We start from the raw sequence: 17,383 nt of genomic DNA, 5'->3' as shown, positions 1-17,383 counted from the left end.
ATCTTCCAGAGTTTGATTTAGCACACCTAGTGGGGCTGCGCTAAATCAAACAATCAAGGGTCCATCACTCACCCTGGTATTTCTCAAAGTTGTGAGGATTAAAGGAATTCGACAGGAGAGTTTCTCCCTTTGACCTCCTGCTGTGGGGACAGCAGGAAATATCAATTTAGTATACATTGACTTCAGCTACACAATTCACATAACTGGAGTTGCGTACCTTAAATTGATTCTTACCTTTAGTGTAGACCTGGCCTTACTTTGGTGTGTGTTTTGACCAGAAATCCCATTATGGAACTCCAGCAATTTTGTCAAAATCAACCCAGCCTCTTTGCAAAAATCAGGGATGTTCCAGGACATTCAGCATAGGTTCTGTTTATAAAAGGGATTTCTGCCTACGCAATTTCTCTTAAGCACCAGTTATATCTCTGAAAATTCTCTATATTATCTCTTTGGGAATCTTTTGGCAAACACCTTTCCTGGACACTACAGTACAAATCAAGGATGGCCTGACTGGTACCACACTCTGCTGGAAACCCGCTGATTGTTATACCTACCTACAGGCTTCTAGCTTCCATCCTGCACACATAACTAGATCCATAGTTTACAGTCAAGCCCTTAGGTACAATCGCATTTGCTCTGATCCTACTGACAGAGACTGAAAACTACAAGATCTCTACCAAATATTCAAAAACCTGAGTTACCCACCAGGAGAAATGAAAAAACAAATTGACAGGGCCAGACGAATACCCAGAGACCAGCTACTCCAAGATAGGCCCAAAAAGCCAAGAACAGAACACCACTGGTCATTACCTACAGCCCCCAACTCAAACCACTGCAATGCATTATTAAAGACCTACAACCTAGCCATAATCAGGATGCCACACTCCAGAAGGTCCTAGGTGACAGTCCTGTTCTCTCCTACAGACAACCTCCCAACCTTATGAGGATTCTCACCCACAACCACAGTTTAGACTGAAGGAACACCAGTCCTGGAACTTTTCCTTGCAACAAAACCCCTTGGCCAGCTTTGTCCACTTATCTATTCTGGAGATACCATCACTGGACCTAACCAGGTTATTCATAGAATCATGGGCACAGTCTTATGTTCCTCAACTAACATCATATATGCCATTGTGTGCCAACAATGCCCAGATGCTTTGTATATTGGACAGACTTCAAACTCTCTTAGACAAAGAGTTAATGGGCACAAAACAGACATAAAAACACTCCTGATTCACAAACCAGTCAGCCAGCATTTTAATGGAGTGGGCCATTCTGTTAATGACCTAAAGGCTTGAGTCTTACTCAAGAGGAATTTTCACACTACTTTGGAAAGAGAGGCTGCTGAACTCTCTTTTATATTCAAATTTGGCACATTAACACGTAGTTTGAACTGGGATGGGAATTTTTTAGGTCATTATAGGGACTCTTTTGCATACTTTGCTTAATCTAATTCTTTACTCCCCGCCCCCCTTCTGCCCCTCCACTTTCTGATTTGCTCACCTTGATAATATTGTTTTGATTTGTCAACCTTGATTACTATTTTTGGTTCTCTGTGCCTTAAATATTGAGTCTGTTCTGGTGTGGCTATGATCTGAAAAAGTGGGTCTCTCCCACGAAAGCTCATCACCTTATAAGTTATTGTGTTAGTCTTTAAAGTGCTACTGAACTGCTTTTTTGTTTTCATAGTATATAGACTAGCATAGCTTTCTCTTTGTTACTACTTCTATGAAATGTAAGCAAGTGCAACTTTACCATATAGTAGTCAGTCTAGACAGGTGCAGAATCCTAACGCGATCTTGCTGCACTGCCACGCCTAATACAGCTCAAATCAAAAGAATAGTCAAACACAAACTGGCACAAATAGAACACATGAAATAATTTTTTTCATTATCAGTTAAACATAAAATTATCCTTTTCCTTGAACAAATAACATGAGAGTCGTCATCACTTTCTACAATAGCTTGAATAATCCCACAAATTACTAAAAATGGAAGTAATAAGTACGATTTGGCCATTAATACAAACAAGCAAACATGACCGTGGCTCAAAGAAATCCAAGAAGGTTTGACTTCATCCTTCTAAAATAATTGTATGGGTCTTATTAGCATAACATCTGAGAACATCTGTGAAACCCATAAGCTTTAATATGTTTATCCTCTCACAGAGCACCCTTGTGAGTTAAGGTAGTGCTTTCTCCATTTTACAATTGGGGAGCAAACTGGATGTTCTCAAGGTCACACAGGACCTGAATGCAGGTGTCATGGGGCAGCTCCATGTCCCTGGAAAGGGCAGGACCTTGGGCAGAAGGGGCAAGGCCTTGGGTGTTCTGGGTGAGACTGGAGGAAACCAGCCCTCAGCTGTGTTGGGGCTCCCAACAAATCCTCAGAAATTGGCAGAGCAGTGGTTTAGCTGGAACTAATAGGCATCTGGGGTGCCAGTCACCACTACTGTGTCCCTTTCCCCATGCCACCCCAACCCCCACCCCTCATCGTCAGGCCTGGCTACAAGCTACCCAGCAGAGTTAAGAACTAAATATTAGTGCTGAGCAAAATTTCAAATTTCTCTCCACAGTAAATGCCAACATTTCAACTTCTGTTTTCATTGCAAATTGGGACAAAAAGTTGAAATTTCAAATATTTTCACAAATCAAAATTTCTAAAGAATTCAATTTGGAAAAGTTCAAAAAATTCATTCTGACATTCTTGATAAAAACAGAATATTTTGATATTCACTGAGGCTCTGTCTAGATTCCAGGCTTCTGTAGGGAGCCTGGAGATCTCCTGACAGAAGTCTAATGCTCTGGGAGCCCTCTGCTGACATCCCAGTAATCCTCATTCCACAAGGAAAAGGAGAGGTGTTGGCAGAGGCAGTTTCCCCAAAATATGTCCCCGTGTACATGGGCCAAATGTTGGGAAAGCCTCTTCTGACAGAACTATCTAACAGAACTTAAAAGAAGTCTTACTGAAGGCACAGGAACAAACCACCCCCCTGCATAGTAAGAAATGCAAACATGGTAGGCAACCAGCTTGGCTTAATGGGGAAATCCTTAGTCAGCTTAAATTCAAAAAGGATGCATACAAGAATGGAAACGAGGACAGTTGACTAAGGAAGAGCATAAACATATGGCTGGAGAATGCTGGGCAGTAATCAGGAAAGTGAAAGCACAATTGGAACTGCAGCTGGCAAGGGATGTGAAGAGTAACAATAAGGGTTTCTACAGGCATGTTAACAATAAATGGGTTATCAGAGGTATTGGGATGTTACTGGATGAGGGAGGTAACCTACTGAATGATGTTGGAGGAAAAGCTGAAGTACTCAAAGCTTTTTTTGCCTCAGTCTTCAAGGACAAAGTCAACTTCCCCATGACGGTCCTATACAATGCAGTATGGGAAGGTGGAGGGCAGCCATCTGTGGGGAAGGAACAAGTTCTGAGCTGTCTAGAAAAACTAGATGCGCACAAGTCCATGGGTCTGGATTTAATGCACCCGAGGTTACTAAGGGAATTGGCAGAGGTCATTGCTGAACCTTTGGCCATTATCCTTGAAGACTCTTGGAGATCGGGGGAAGATATCGGATGACTGGAAGAAGGCAAACATAGTGCCCATCTTTAAAAAAGGAAGATGGACAATCCAGGGAACTATAGACTGGTCAGGCTTACCTCAGTCCCTGGGAAAATAATGGAGGGAGTCCTCCAGGAATCCATTTTGGAGCACTTGGAAGAGAGGAAAATGATCAAAAGTAGCCAACATGGATTCACGAGGGGCAAGTCCTGCCTGACCAATCTGATTAGCTTCCATGACGAGGTAACAAGCTCGGTGGACGTGGGGAAGTCAGTGGATGTGATATACCTTGACTCCAGCAAGGCTTTTGATACAGTCTCCCACAACATTCTTGTCCATAAGTTAAGGAAATATGGATTGGATGTATGGACTATAAGATGGATAGAAAACTGGCTTGATGGTCAGGCCCAACAGGTAGTGGTCAATGGCTCAATATCTGGGTGGCGGTTGGTTTCAAGCGGCGTGCCACAAGGCTCAGTTCTGGGGCCGATGTTATTCAACATCTTTATTAATGACCTGGATGAGGGACTGGACTGCACCCTCAGCAAGTTTGCAGATGACACAAAACTAGGGGGAGAGGTAGATATGTTGGAGGGTAGAGAGAGAATCCAGAGTGACCTGGATAAATTGGAGGTTGGGCCAAAAGAAATCTGATGCGGTTTAACAAGGAGAAGTGTAGAGTCCTGCACCTGGGGCGGAAGAATCCCAAGCATTGTTACAGGCTAGGGACTGACTAGCTGAGCAGCAGTACGATGGAAAGGGACCTAGGGGTTATGGTGGATGAATGGCTGGATATGAGTAAACAGTGTGCCCTTCTAGCCAAGAAGGCTAACAACATACTAGGGTGCATTAGGAGGAGCATTTCGAGCAGATCTAGAGAAGTAGTTATTCCTCTCTATTCGGCACTGGTGAGGCCACATCTTGAATACTGTGTCCAGTGTTGGCCCCCCAGTATATAAAGGATGTGGATTTGCTGCAGCAGGTTCAGCAGAGGGCAACAAAAATGATTAAGAGTCTGGAGCACAAGACCTATGAGGATAGGCTGAGGGATTTGGGTGTGTTTAGTTTACAGAAGAGAAGACTTAGGGGGATTTAATAGCATCCTTCAACTTCCTGAAGGGGAGCTCTAAAGAGGAGGGTGAGAAACTGTTCTCAGTGGTGTCAGATGGCAGAACAAGGAATAATGGTCTGAAGTTGAAGAGGGAGAGGTGCAGGTTATATATTAGGAAAAACTACTTCACCAGGAGGGTAGTGAAGCATTGGAATGCATTGCCTAGAGAGGTGGTGGATTCGCCATCTGTCAAGGTTTTTAAGTCCTGGCTGGACGAGGCCCTGGCTGGGATGACTTAGTGTGGGCTGATCCTGCTTGAAGCAGGGGGCTGGACTAGATGACCTCCTGAGGTCCCTTTCAGCCCTATGATTCTGTGATTCTGTGAGAGACACAAATGCTTTGCACAATTTGCATATCTTTTGCTGCTGGATCTCTTGAATCCGGGCCAGGCCTGAGTTAGAATACAAGTAATGGCCCAAGCCCCAGCTCTTTTACAGACCAAATTTCAGTCAATGAACCATTGAGACAGTTGCTCTTTGGAGCAAGGAATATCACAAAATCCAGGATGAAAGATTCAACAGCTTGGGTCTTAGTATTCTCAGTTTAGAGGTTCTCTTCCAGAGAAGAGCAGCCAAATTCTGAGTTTTGCCACATTTAGGAAACACTACAAAATCTTCCTCTTTGACGAACACTTTGCACTGTAACTGTGATGACACCCTATCTACTTGATCTCTCTCCCACTCAAAAAAATGAACTAGAAGGAATAGACAAGTCTGATTTCATAAATCAGAATGGAGTCACTGGTATCATACAGTCAACAAAAATCACTAGAAATAGTTGCAGCATGGGTGATGGTATGGGGAAGTTACTTGAGTACATCTCAAAGGTCCCAGGCAGACTGTGCAGACCATGCTGCTGGAGCTTGGTAATATTGCTGTCTGATATGTAAGACAGCTTGGCATGTCCACATATGCTGCAGAGTCATCTTGGACAGCATGGTAAAAATAACCTTTGCACTCTTGCCCATCACCCTGGTAATACTGACATTGTTATTTAAGAACAACAAGAAGTCCTGTGGCACCTTGTAGACTAACAGATATTTTGGAGCATAAGCTTTTGTGGGTGAAGACCTGCGTGGCCATTTCGAAGATTTGTGCTAGTGTAGACAGGGCCACATTAGGTCAATAGTTGGGAACAAAACCCTGATTTCTCAACTCCCATTCCCCTGCTTTACCCATAAGACTGCCTTCCCTTTCTCTTTGCCTCTGTTGGTAGTTTCCACTACACATACAAGGTTTGAATGCACTAGAACATTATCATCAACACTGCCTCAGGACAATCCTAAATATCTCTTGGGAGGATAGTGCACAAACAGTAGCATCCTGGAAGAGTCAAGCATGATCAGCATTGAAGCCATTATCATTCATCAACAACTTCATTGCACAGATTTTGTTTTTTGAGTGTCTGATCAGTGCCTCCCAAAACAGAGTGGCCGTTTCTACACATGCCACTTTCTCTGAAAGCAGCATGCTAATAAATGGCCTGAAATATGCTAATGAGGGATGGATGTAAATTCCCCACACCTCATTAGCATAAGGTCTCATGATTTGGAGTCCAGAAGAAGCTCTTCTGGACTCCAAAACAGCATGTAGAAGCATAGCCCCTGGAGGGGTCTTCTAGAAGGAAGTCCTCCTTTCAGATGCCCCTTCTTCCCAGTGGCATGCTAATGAGGCACTGAATATTCATTTCAGAGCTCCATTAGTGTTCTTTGATTTGACCATTAGCGTGGCCATTTCTAAGTTTTTTTTAAGTGTAGACATGGCCTATGTGTCTGGAATGCTCTTTCATGAATATTCTTTCTGTAGGATAACCCAATTTGATTCTCCTCACGTTTTTAGTGTTCATCCCCTCTGATCCTTTTAACTGATTGGATCCAGCTATCATAATTAGTAGTCCAAATATTCTGTTCCCTTTCAGGCTGATAACTATTGTGAAATCTAGGTGGGGGTGGGGGTGGGTGCGGGCACAATACCTGGAGGAATTTCTTGGCTGTTGAAAAGTAGCATAATATGTTTGCTGGATTTAATCTAAGTCGATTGATTTGAACTCTCCACAGGTGATATTAATCTCTGAGTAAAGAAAACCTGTTACAATATTTGTTCTGAGATACTGGTGGGTTTGATATATATCTGAATGATTATTTGGTCATATCTGATCAGAACTCATATACCACTGCTGAAAATGAAGATAGTGTAAATGTTCAACACATAATGGCTATGTCTACACTAGCCCCTTTCAGAAGGGGTGTGGTAGTGAGCAAAATGGGAATTAGCAAAATGGCAGCAGCATGTGATTTGAAAGCTCTGCTTCCTATTTGGTTTTAGGAAGAAGGGGCTTTCGAAGTCTGGAGGGCCCTTTCAAAAGGCCCCCATGTGCACGGGGATCATGAGATTCGAAAGCAGGTCATATGTAGCTGCCATTATGCTAATGAGGTGCTGAATATTCATGACAGCACCTCATTAGCATCTCCCCAACTCGCTCATTGCCATGTCCCTTCTGAAAGGAAGGGGCTAGTATAAAGGCAGCCAATATGTTTCCAAGCAATTTATGAATATAAAGGTCCAGATAGGAGCCAAGTGGAATTTTCTAAAGCATCAAAGTAGTTGAGAACTCTAATTCCCATTGAGTTTCCTAATATTCAGTGTGAGTTATGTGCTTTTCTAAATTCTGTCTCCATCTTTTTGATCCCTTTATAAGTCTGGCCCTGTCTTTACTATTAATAATGGCTTGCCCTAAGAAGAGTTATAGAATCGTGCAAGTTACAGACGAAGTGTTTTCTGCAGTCTGGATTTAAATAGATGATGTGGTTTCTAACAGCAATAGTCAAGAGTAAACTTGGGTAAACTGAATTTACCCACTTCTCATTTGGGGACTATAGATTTTAGGTGAGGTAAGTTTACCACTTTTTTGTTTTGTTTTGTTTTACAACTATGCCATTATTTTCTACCATGTCGTTTTGGGAGACATCTTCCTTGATTTTCAAAAAGATCGTCATGATAATCAGACAGCAGGTTGCATTTTAATAATTTCATCCCCTTGATTCAAGTGATATAAAAATCACTATATAGATTCAACTCTTCAAATACCTCCTGCAAAATGCTGTACCTTGTTAACTCTAATGGAAGCCAGTGAATTTTAGAACATGATGTGTAGCTAAATTTGCTGCTCTGTTTTGAAAATCTGTACCAGAATCTCATACACATGGTAGCACTTCTTGATTAAAGAAATACCCTTCTCCTGACAGATAGGACTGTCACCAGCTAGATAAACTATATAATAGATTTCTTCATTCTGAAGTGCCAGTTCTGTTTTCCTGCAAAATTTCACTCTCTGGTGATTTGATGTCTCCTCAACATCTCTGTCACTATTACATATTAAAGTTCTCCAAAAGACTTCCTTTTTACTCTGACATGCATTAAGCTTCAGTTCAAAATGGGACAGACATCTGATAACGATTTGCATTTAGAGATTATGACAAAAAGTAATAAAAAATTTTTTTGGGTGGCTCTATCAAAATTGTCTCAGCAGAGTGGATCAGCTCGCCATGGGGCCTTTCTTTATTGTCTTGTATTGGTATCCTTTAATCTGAAAGAAGCAGCTGTCAATGTATTTTGTTTATTATTTTTAGACTAAAACCCATGTTGCTTTTGCCTTATAATGCAGATTAGGTCTCAGAGGTTTGCATTAAGAGGGTTTAATTGGATCAATTTTGGGGCAGAAAGAATAATAGGAGTAGACAGCAATTTGCCAGACTCCTTTCTATCATAGCTAGCTAACATATACTGTACTGCATGCACTTCCATCTGTGGGGGAAGAGGGAGTGGAAAAAGAAAAAGCACAATCTGTTCATTTTAAGCTTCTTAATAGTTACTAGTGTTGATCCAGCTGAAGCGCAGCTAGCAGGTAATTATACTGATAACATAGATGGTAATGCACATGCCTTACAATGAACCAAACTGTAAATCAGAGGTAGGGATAAGTCATTAGAAGATGATGTAATACATGATTTATTTATTTTCTGTGACACATGGGAGCAAATTTTCCAAAGAGCTCAGGACCAGATGTTCATGCACTCTGCATCATTAGGTCAGGTTTTCAAAAGAGTTCAACTCTAATTTATTCATACAAATAGGGGCAAGATTTTCAAAAGTCCTCAATCACTTAGGGCCAGATTTTTAAAAGAGATCAGCACCCAGTGAGAATCTGGGCCACATTCTAGCACAGGGTCAGCCAAAACACCAACCCATAGTTTTCAAATGTTCTAATGATGATGGAGACTCTTCAGGTGGGACAAAGCATGAATATAAACTGCCAGTTTTACATAACAGATCTAATCTCTAGTTGTGGTTTTGTGAACCTCACATGTTTAAACGCTGAGTGGCCATACGTCCCATTTCTCGAAGTCCTGTCCTGGCCAACCCACCATTTTTTTCCCCATAAGTGGTCACTTCTATTTGTTTTTGCCAGCTTACCATTTTTGTGAAAAAGAAGGGAGGGGAATAATGCCAGTCCTAGAGGGAGGGTGAGGAGACAGAAGTCTGGCGGGGGGTCAGGCAAGTCTTAAGTGACAAGAGACCCCCAACCCTAGCCTTTGGGAAATATGGTCATCCTTGCTAGTATGTGTAGCTCTGATTGTCTAATCTCTGCCTGCTCCTCAGGTAGGGATTGGGACTCAGGCAAGTAGCTCAGGCCAGCCCCATGTTGGGCAGGCAACAGGTGCTTGGGCCAGCTGTGCATGGTGTCCTTTTGTTCATTGAGGAAATACAGTCACCCTACTTCAATGGTTTTAGTATGCCAGGTCTTGCATCCATACAAGAGCACAGTATTTACATTTGTGTTGAAGATCTGCAGTTTTGTCTTCGCTGATGTTATTTGTGAACACCACATGGGACAAAGAGTCTTGGATGCAGCTGTTGCTTTCCATATTCTAGCACTGATATACTTGTCTGTTCCTCCATGTCTGCCCATAATACAGTAAGGTCTCAGAGTACGTGAACACAGAGTACGTGACTCTGCTCTTACATGAGTGACCCCGATTCTTACCATAAACCCTGGAAATGTACAATTTACAGCTGCGCTTAACTGGATCCTCCCCAGCCCTGGATCAACCTCCCTGGCTCCGCACGGCCCTGGCTCAGCACCCCCCAGCTCCTGCTCACCCCAACCCCTGCCTCTTGCTCTAGTTCTCCACCCCTCAGGTGTGACTCCGGCTCAACCTCTCTGGCCCCGGTTCAACCCACCTGCTGGCTTACCACCCGCATGTGGCTTCGGCTCACCCTCCATCCCCATGCCCAGCTCTGGCTCCAGCTCACCACCCCTCATGCACAGCTCACACCCCCACCCCAGTTTAACCCCTCCCATGTGTGGGCCTGGTTCAAAAAACCCATGGCCTAGCTCATCACCCAAGCAGGGCTCTGGCTCACCACCCCCATGCGCAGCTCTGGCTCAGCTCCACCCCTCCACCCCAGGCTTCACGGCCCCAACCCACTACCAGGCTTAGCCCTCCCCAACTGCCCCCCCATCCCCCCCGCCATCCTAGGACTTACCTTTCTGCTGCTTTCCTGGCTGCAGAACATGTGTTCCACTGGGGAAAAAGCTAGACCCCCACTTACGCAAAATCTGAGTTACGTGAGGGTGTGTGGAATGGAACCCTCATGTACTCTGAGACCTTGCTGTACTTCCAACGTAGATGAATGCTCCACATCTTCCAGGTCATCTCTTCCCAGCATGATTGTGTTGTTGTTGCACTGGTTGATTCTCATTGTTTTGATCTTTCCCTTGTTAATAATGCTCAGTCTGGTTACTGAAGCAGTTTTGTCTCATTCCCTTTTCTTCTATGTATTCACATTGGTGTGAAAGGAGGGTGACATTGTCAGCAAAATCAATGTCCTCTAGCTGTTTGAGATATGTCCACTGAGGCTACGTCTACACGTGCAGCCAACATCGAAATAGCTTATTTCGATGTTGCGACATTGAAATAGTCTATTTCGATGAATAACGTCTACACGTCCTCCAGGGCCGGCAACGTCGATGTTCAACTTCGACGTTGCTCAGCCCAACATCGAAATAGGCGCAGCGAGGGAACGTCTACACGTCAAAGTAGCACACATCGAAATAGGGATGCCAGGCACAGCTGCAGACAGGGTCACAGGGCGGACTCAACAGCAAGCCGCTCCCTTAAAGGGCCCCTCCCAGACACAGTTGCACTACACAACACAAGATCCACAGAGCTGACAACTGGTTGCAGACCCTGTGCCTGCAGCATAGATCCCCAGCTTCCGCAGAAGCAGCCAGAAGCCCTGGGCTAAGGGCTGCTGCCCACGGTGACCATAGAGCCCCGCAGGGGCTGGAGAGAGAGCATCTCTCAACCCCCCAGCTGATGGCCGCCATGGAGGACCCAGCAATTTCGATGTTGCGGGACGCGGATCGTCTACACGGTCCCTACTTTGACGTTGAACGTCGAAGTAGGGCGCTATTCCTATCTCCTCATGAGGTTAACGACTTCGACGTCTCGCCGCCTAACGTCGAAGTTAACTTCGAAATAGCGCCCGACGCATGTAGACACAACGGGCGCTATTTCGAAGTTGGTGCCGCTACTTCGAAGTAGCGTGCACGTGTAGACGCAGCTTGAATGTCCTATTGATGGCCATCTGTTTTTCTGTGCACAATCCAATCCTCTGTGACCAAGAACAGGTAAGAATGTGAAACCTGGCCTACTAAAAAGTTTTCACATCACAAGGCATGGACGTTCACAAACTGGTGTCTGTAGTATATCTTTTGCATCAAATGGCAAGACTTTGTCACAACTGAGGAGCTTTGGAACAGAACAGGACAAGAACCACTTGATGTTCAAATCAAAAGAAGAAAGTGGGGATGGTTAGGCCACACTCTCAGAAAACCATCATCCAGCATAGTCCATCAAGCTCACAACTGGAACCCACAAGAAAAAGACAGAAGAGGAAGACCTTGGATAACGTGGAGATGCTCTACTGTGATTGAAGGACAACAACTGGGGTACTCCTGGAATCAGCTAGAAGTTCTGTACCAAGACAGAGTGAAGTATGGGAGACTTGTAGATGAGCTATGCTCCGTTTGGAGTACAATGGTTTCAGTAAGTAAGTACTTCAATGGTATCAGCAAAGAAGCAATAAATCAACTTTTGCCTTCTATTTTTTTGTTTGGTGTAAATTTTGAATGCTGTTAATGATTGGCTAAAAAATGCACACAACCTCATTTCCATCCTTGACTCCCCAACCACAGCCCACTAGTTTACGACAACTAACAGTTTACATTTAATCTTTCTAATTTGTAAATTCTTTGGAGAAGGAACAGTCATATATTGATGTTTTGGACAAATCTATCCAGGGCAGATGGAACCCACTGGCTGAGTAGGGATTCAAGATTGTCTGTGGACACAGTTCTACTCTGCTTTTCCTTCAAGAATTGTCCAAAGAAGAGATGGCACTTAAACGGAAGAAGCCCAGCTCTTTTTCTTCCTTCATAAGTAAAGCCTGTGTCCAGACAAGAACCAGAGACAGATTGTTACCTGGGTGAGCCTCCTGGTGGATGGATGAGATAAATGAGCACAGGAAGACAGACAACAGAGACAGAAACAAGCCAGAACAGAAGCTTGCAGTCCTGCTGAACAATCCTTGGATGACCCTCATTTTAACTAAGTTTTAGTTTTTTAGTTAATTTGATTTTGGACTCCAACACCACAAGAAAGATTAGGAAGAAGGAAGAAGGGTGCTTTTGAAAGTATGGCTTCCTTTTGAAGGAACCCCATGTACATAGCTAGTCTGCATTTTGAAAACAGCACTTTCGACACAGCGAGTGACCACCATTGTTCAAATGAGGTGCTGAATATTCATATCAGTGCCTCATTAGCATTTTCAATCTGCTACACTTACATGTCCTTTCCAAAAGGGAGGGGCAGTGTAGATGCAGCCAATGTGAATAAAATCCGGTTTCTTTGAGAATTCTAGGACTCCATTGACTTGACAATGGTCTCTTTATTCATGAACTCCCCCATCTCCATTTCCCTATTTCTGAGAGAAATGTGTGAAAGAAACTCTTGATGAAAACTTCACATAAATTCCCACATTTTTCCATTTTTCACATTCTCTTTTTTTACCCTGGAGGTGAAGCATGGCTTTAAAGAGATTTAGACATTTGTTTTTGTGATATAATGCAAACTGACAGCAGTTCTTATCTTTTTCCACCAAAAATATTCAGCACAACTACAGTCTAGCTAAAATTAAATATACATACCTCATTGAAAGTCCTTCACAACAGGGGGGAGTCCTCTTTGAATAATTAATTAAGTAGTTTAATCAGCAACAATTATGACAAGTGGATTTGTACCAGTACCTTGTCACAAAACTGCGTTCTGTTTTTGTTGTCTATTCCTCAAGCTCATATCACACAGCTAGAGTTTCCCCAACTCAAAAACTCAGTCACTTTCAGAGCTAGAATATCAGGATATTTTTCTTCCAAATGGTGAAAAAATGTGTAATTTAAAAAGTGGCCTCTTTCTGTTGAAGCAATTTCTCTAATTTTATATGAAACATCATATATGCCGTTTCTATACATGCCACTTAAAGTGGCATGCTAATAAATGTCCAGAAATATGCTAATGAGGCACAGATGCAAATTCCCTGTGCCTCATTAACATAATGTCACATGGCTTGAAGTCCAGAAGATGTTCTTCTGGACTCCAAAATGCTGTTTAGAAGCACAGCCCCTAGAGGGTCTTCTGGAAGGAAGTTCTTCTTCCGGAGGCGCCTTCTTCCTTAAAATTTTTGGGAAGAAGGGGCCTCTGGAAGAAGGGGGCCACGCTTCTAAATGTCATTTTGGAGTCCGGAAGAAGTCTTCAGGATTCCAAACCACGTGGCCTTATGCTAACAAAGCACAGGGAATTTGCATCCGTGCCTCATTAGCATATTTTGGGCCATTTATGCGAAAGTGGCATGTGTAGACACAGCCATAGGCTGTGTCCACACTAGCATTGCTCTTTCGAAAGAGGCATGCAAATGAGATGCAGATTTACATATCTAGAATGTCATTTGCACAATCTTCTTTCAATATCATCTTTCAAAAGAAAAAAAGCAGTGTAGATGCTGCTGTTCAGAAGTAAACCCTATTTCCAAAAGCACCCATCTTCACAATTTTTCTTAGGAAAGAAGGTGCTTTCTAAATTGGGGTTTACTTTCAAAAGAGCCACATCTACACTTCCTTTTTTCCTTCAAAAGAAGCTCTTTCAAAAGAAGAGTATGCAAATGAGGTGCCAGATATGTAAATCTACACCTCATTTGCATTTTCGAGTTCCCTCGTTTGCATGCCTCTTTTGAAAGAGCAATGCCAATATAGATGTATCCTTATTGTATGGCATAACAAAATACTTGTCTTTGAAATATTATATGACCAGTATATTTATGACGTCATAATACTTGACTATGAAATAATCAATGGCTGGAATATTCATTGGGAAAATTGCTACGTGGGCTACATTGTATGTAAACCTCACCTGAGTTTTATAGACTGTTCGGGATAATAGTTTGTCTTTGAAGCTTCATCCAAGGAGTTGAGTGTTTTACATCCTGCAGATATCCTGCTCAGTAGGTAAATTACAACTTGTTAGGAATTTTCCACTTAATTTTTTTTTCCAGTGGAAATTAAGTTTCTGAAATATCAAAATTTCCCATCAACAAATGTTGATTTTGCCTATTTTTTAAAAAATTAGAAGAAAATATTTTGTTTTGTCAGGTTTCACTTTGGGTCATTTAGATACTAATTTGTGTAGGCCTCACATGCTGAAGGACCTCATGGAAGTTGTAGTTTGAGTATGTAATGACTCTGTGTAGATCATAGGGTGGGTTCCCTGGCTGAACTACATGATGTACAGCAGTTTCAGCCTCTGGATGATTTGATATATTGCCTCACATGTGCCATGTGACTGTGCAGTACAATGGTTGAGGTATTCTGCCTGAAAACCTAAGCCTCTAAATCAGAACACACGTTACATTTTGAAAATACATGACAGTAGCTCAGAGGAAAACAGACTAAAATTCATCATCATCATCACCATCATCATCATCAATAACCTTGGGCTCAGCACCCATTGGTGTCGGATGCCTCTCTCACTATTTCCTTCCATCTTTCCCTGTCCAGTGCGGAGTGGCTTAGTTTCTGTAGACTAGCTCCACACCAATCTACTATATCATCCATCCATTCTGTGTGGGGTCTGCCTCTCCTACTTGAACCATACATTATGCCGAATACCAGGGTCTTGACTTTTCGTTCGTCGTTCATTCTGCAAATATGCCCAAATAGTTGTCGCTTCCGTTTTATAACCTTCTGCAGCAGGTTCTCTTTCAGCTGTATCTTTCTACGTGATTCCTCATTGGTGACCTTCTGCATCAATCCTATTCTCAGGATCTTTCTATAACAACTCCTTTCAAATGCCAATATTCTTCTTTTCAAATCTTTCATTATCACCCATGTCTCACATCCATACAACGTGCTGCTGAATACACGTTTTGAAGATGCTCAGCTTCATTGTTAAGCTAACTGCTTTGCTTTTTCATATCTTTTCCATCGCCTTCAAACTTGCTCTTGCTTTCACTATTCTAGTCGCTATTTCCTTCTTACAGTCTAGATCATATGTTATGTTGCTCCCCAGATATGTGAACTTCTCGACATTTTCTAGTTCAATACCATTGACACTGATCTTCCTTCCTATTTCTTTATCTCCAAATACCATTGTTTTTGTTTTATTGATGTTCATAATCAGTCCATACCACTTCCCTTCTTCGTTTAGCGCCTGCACCGTTTTGGCTATCATCTTCCTTGATGATAATTGTATCATCAGTAAACGTGAAGTTGTTAAATTCTTTTCCCATGCACTGATAGCTCTTCTACCTCTTCCTTGATCTTGTCCATCGCTCTCTCCAGATGTGTGATGAAGATGCTTGGCAATATTGGATCTCTTTTTCTCGTACCTCTACTTGTTTTAAACCAACTTCCCAACTCCCTGCACGTTCTCACTGCTGCCTCTGCATTATTATTGATATCCTTCAACTGCTGTATCAGTCTGCTATCCACTCTGTATGACTCCCACACCACCCAAGTCACTTTCTGATCTATACTGTCAAATGCCTTTTGAAAATTGATGAAGCAAGTGTATACATTCTTGTTTCTTCATTGAGCTTTCTCCACTCTCAGTCTTAGTGCCAATATCTGCAGTATGGTACTTCTATCTTTTTCTGAACCCCGCTTGCTCGTCTGCTATATGTTCTTCTATCTGCGATGTTAGTCTCTTAGTCAGTACATTATCATCACCTTACCTAGATGACTCAGAGTGTGCCAAGAGCGGGTAGAAAGGCGGGTCCTAAACAGAAGTGGTGGGTCTGGGTAAGCCAGTCCTCAAGGTCACCCAGAGCATGTCATATTGCTCCTCCCTTCCCCAGCCATCAAAGCTGAATGGACTGTGCCACTCAGCTCTCCAACAGAGATGTATAGGGCCCAGGGCTCTGGCTTCTGTGGCTCCTGTGGTAACAGCGGTAGCAGCCAGGAGCCCCAGATGCTTCTGAATCATCATGCCCTGGGTAAATTCCGTCCTTTACCACCAACACCTGCATCAGCAGACCTGCACAAGCACACTTGTTTAGCATGTGTAAAATACGGGTGTGCTTCAGACTGCATCATGTACAAAGTCACATTTTTGCTAATTAGTCCCTGTTAACATTCAGAATATTGCATTTTAAAGCAAGAATAAAACAATTAGTTCTGAACCCTGATTTTTATCTTTTAAAAACTGCCAAAATTGTGTTGTAAGTGTTCTGTTGCCTTAAAAATAGAATATTTCTTAATAGTTCCTTGTTAGCGTCAGTGATGGGAGCACTATTACAATACCAGTGTGCTTAACCTGATACATTTATTTCCTAATATAGGAAACCTCAAAATTTTAATCTGTTTATTTACAGCTTTTGGGTTTCTTTGTTTCCATTTAGGAAACTATGGTGAGAGCGGAATGGAAGCCTTCAAAGATATGTCAGCCAAGGAGGGGATCTGCATTGCCCATTCCTACAAGATCTATAGCAATGCTGGGGAACAGAGTTTTGACAAGCTGTTGAGAAAACTAAGAAGCCACCTGCCCAAGGCAAGAGTGGTCGCCTGCTTCTGTGAGGGCATGACGGTGAGAGGGCTGCTAATGGCCATGAGGCGCTTGGGTCTGGCTGGAGAGTTTTTGCTGCTAGGCAGGTGAGTAACCCTGTAGAATTGCAGGCATACACTGATATGCATATTATACATGGTAACATAGCTTGGTCAATGGAACATGCATGTGTGTGCATAAACACATGCATTCATAAAGTCCTATATATGTGCATGTGTTTCCTGAAGATCTGGACATTACTTCAGTAGAATCTCTGTCTGTGTATATTCGTTACACTGTCTGCAGCATAATAGTTTGGAAGGTATTGCTGCATAGTAAGGTTTTGCAGAGAATATCTGTAATAGAGAGAGATGCAGGTTGAACCTCTAATCTGGAATTTCTCATCTGGCAACACCCATAATCTGGCATTAGTTTAGTTAGCCAGATGACCATTTATCATGGGTATGGCCAAGTTTCCCATGGTCCCATAAAGTTTGATTATAGCTCCCAGTCCTGGCCCTCAGTGTTTTGTGCTGTCCTGTATCTGTAATTTAC

General features: G+C 42.7%; 1 protein-coding gene across 5 annotated transcripts in view; it reads left to right on the top strand.

The window, feature by feature from the left end:
• The window catches only part of GRM5 (glutamate metabotropic receptor 5), a 381,523-nt gene that overhangs the window by 144,397 nt on the left and 219,743 nt on the right, over window positions 1–17,383 (top strand). For all 5 annotated transcript variants that reach the window (XM_074981437.1, XM_074981432.1, XM_074981451.1 and 2 more), the window contains exon 2: window positions 16,686–16,935. In XM_074981437.1, coding sequence (XP_074837538.1) covers window positions 16,686–16,935 — 250 coding nt within the window. The remainder of the gene's footprint in view (window positions 1–16,685; window positions 16,936–17,383) is intronic.

Source organism: Carettochelys insculpta, chromosome 1 (genome assembly GCF_033958435.1).
Source record: "Carettochelys insculpta isolate YL-2023 chromosome 1, ASM3395843v1, whole genome shotgun sequence".
Classification (NCBI taxonomy): Eukaryota; Metazoa; Chordata; order Testudines; family Carettochelyidae; genus Carettochelys; species Carettochelys insculpta.
The sequence above is the reverse complement of the archived record's forward strand: the minus strand, read 5'-3'. Positions and strand labels throughout refer to the sequence as shown.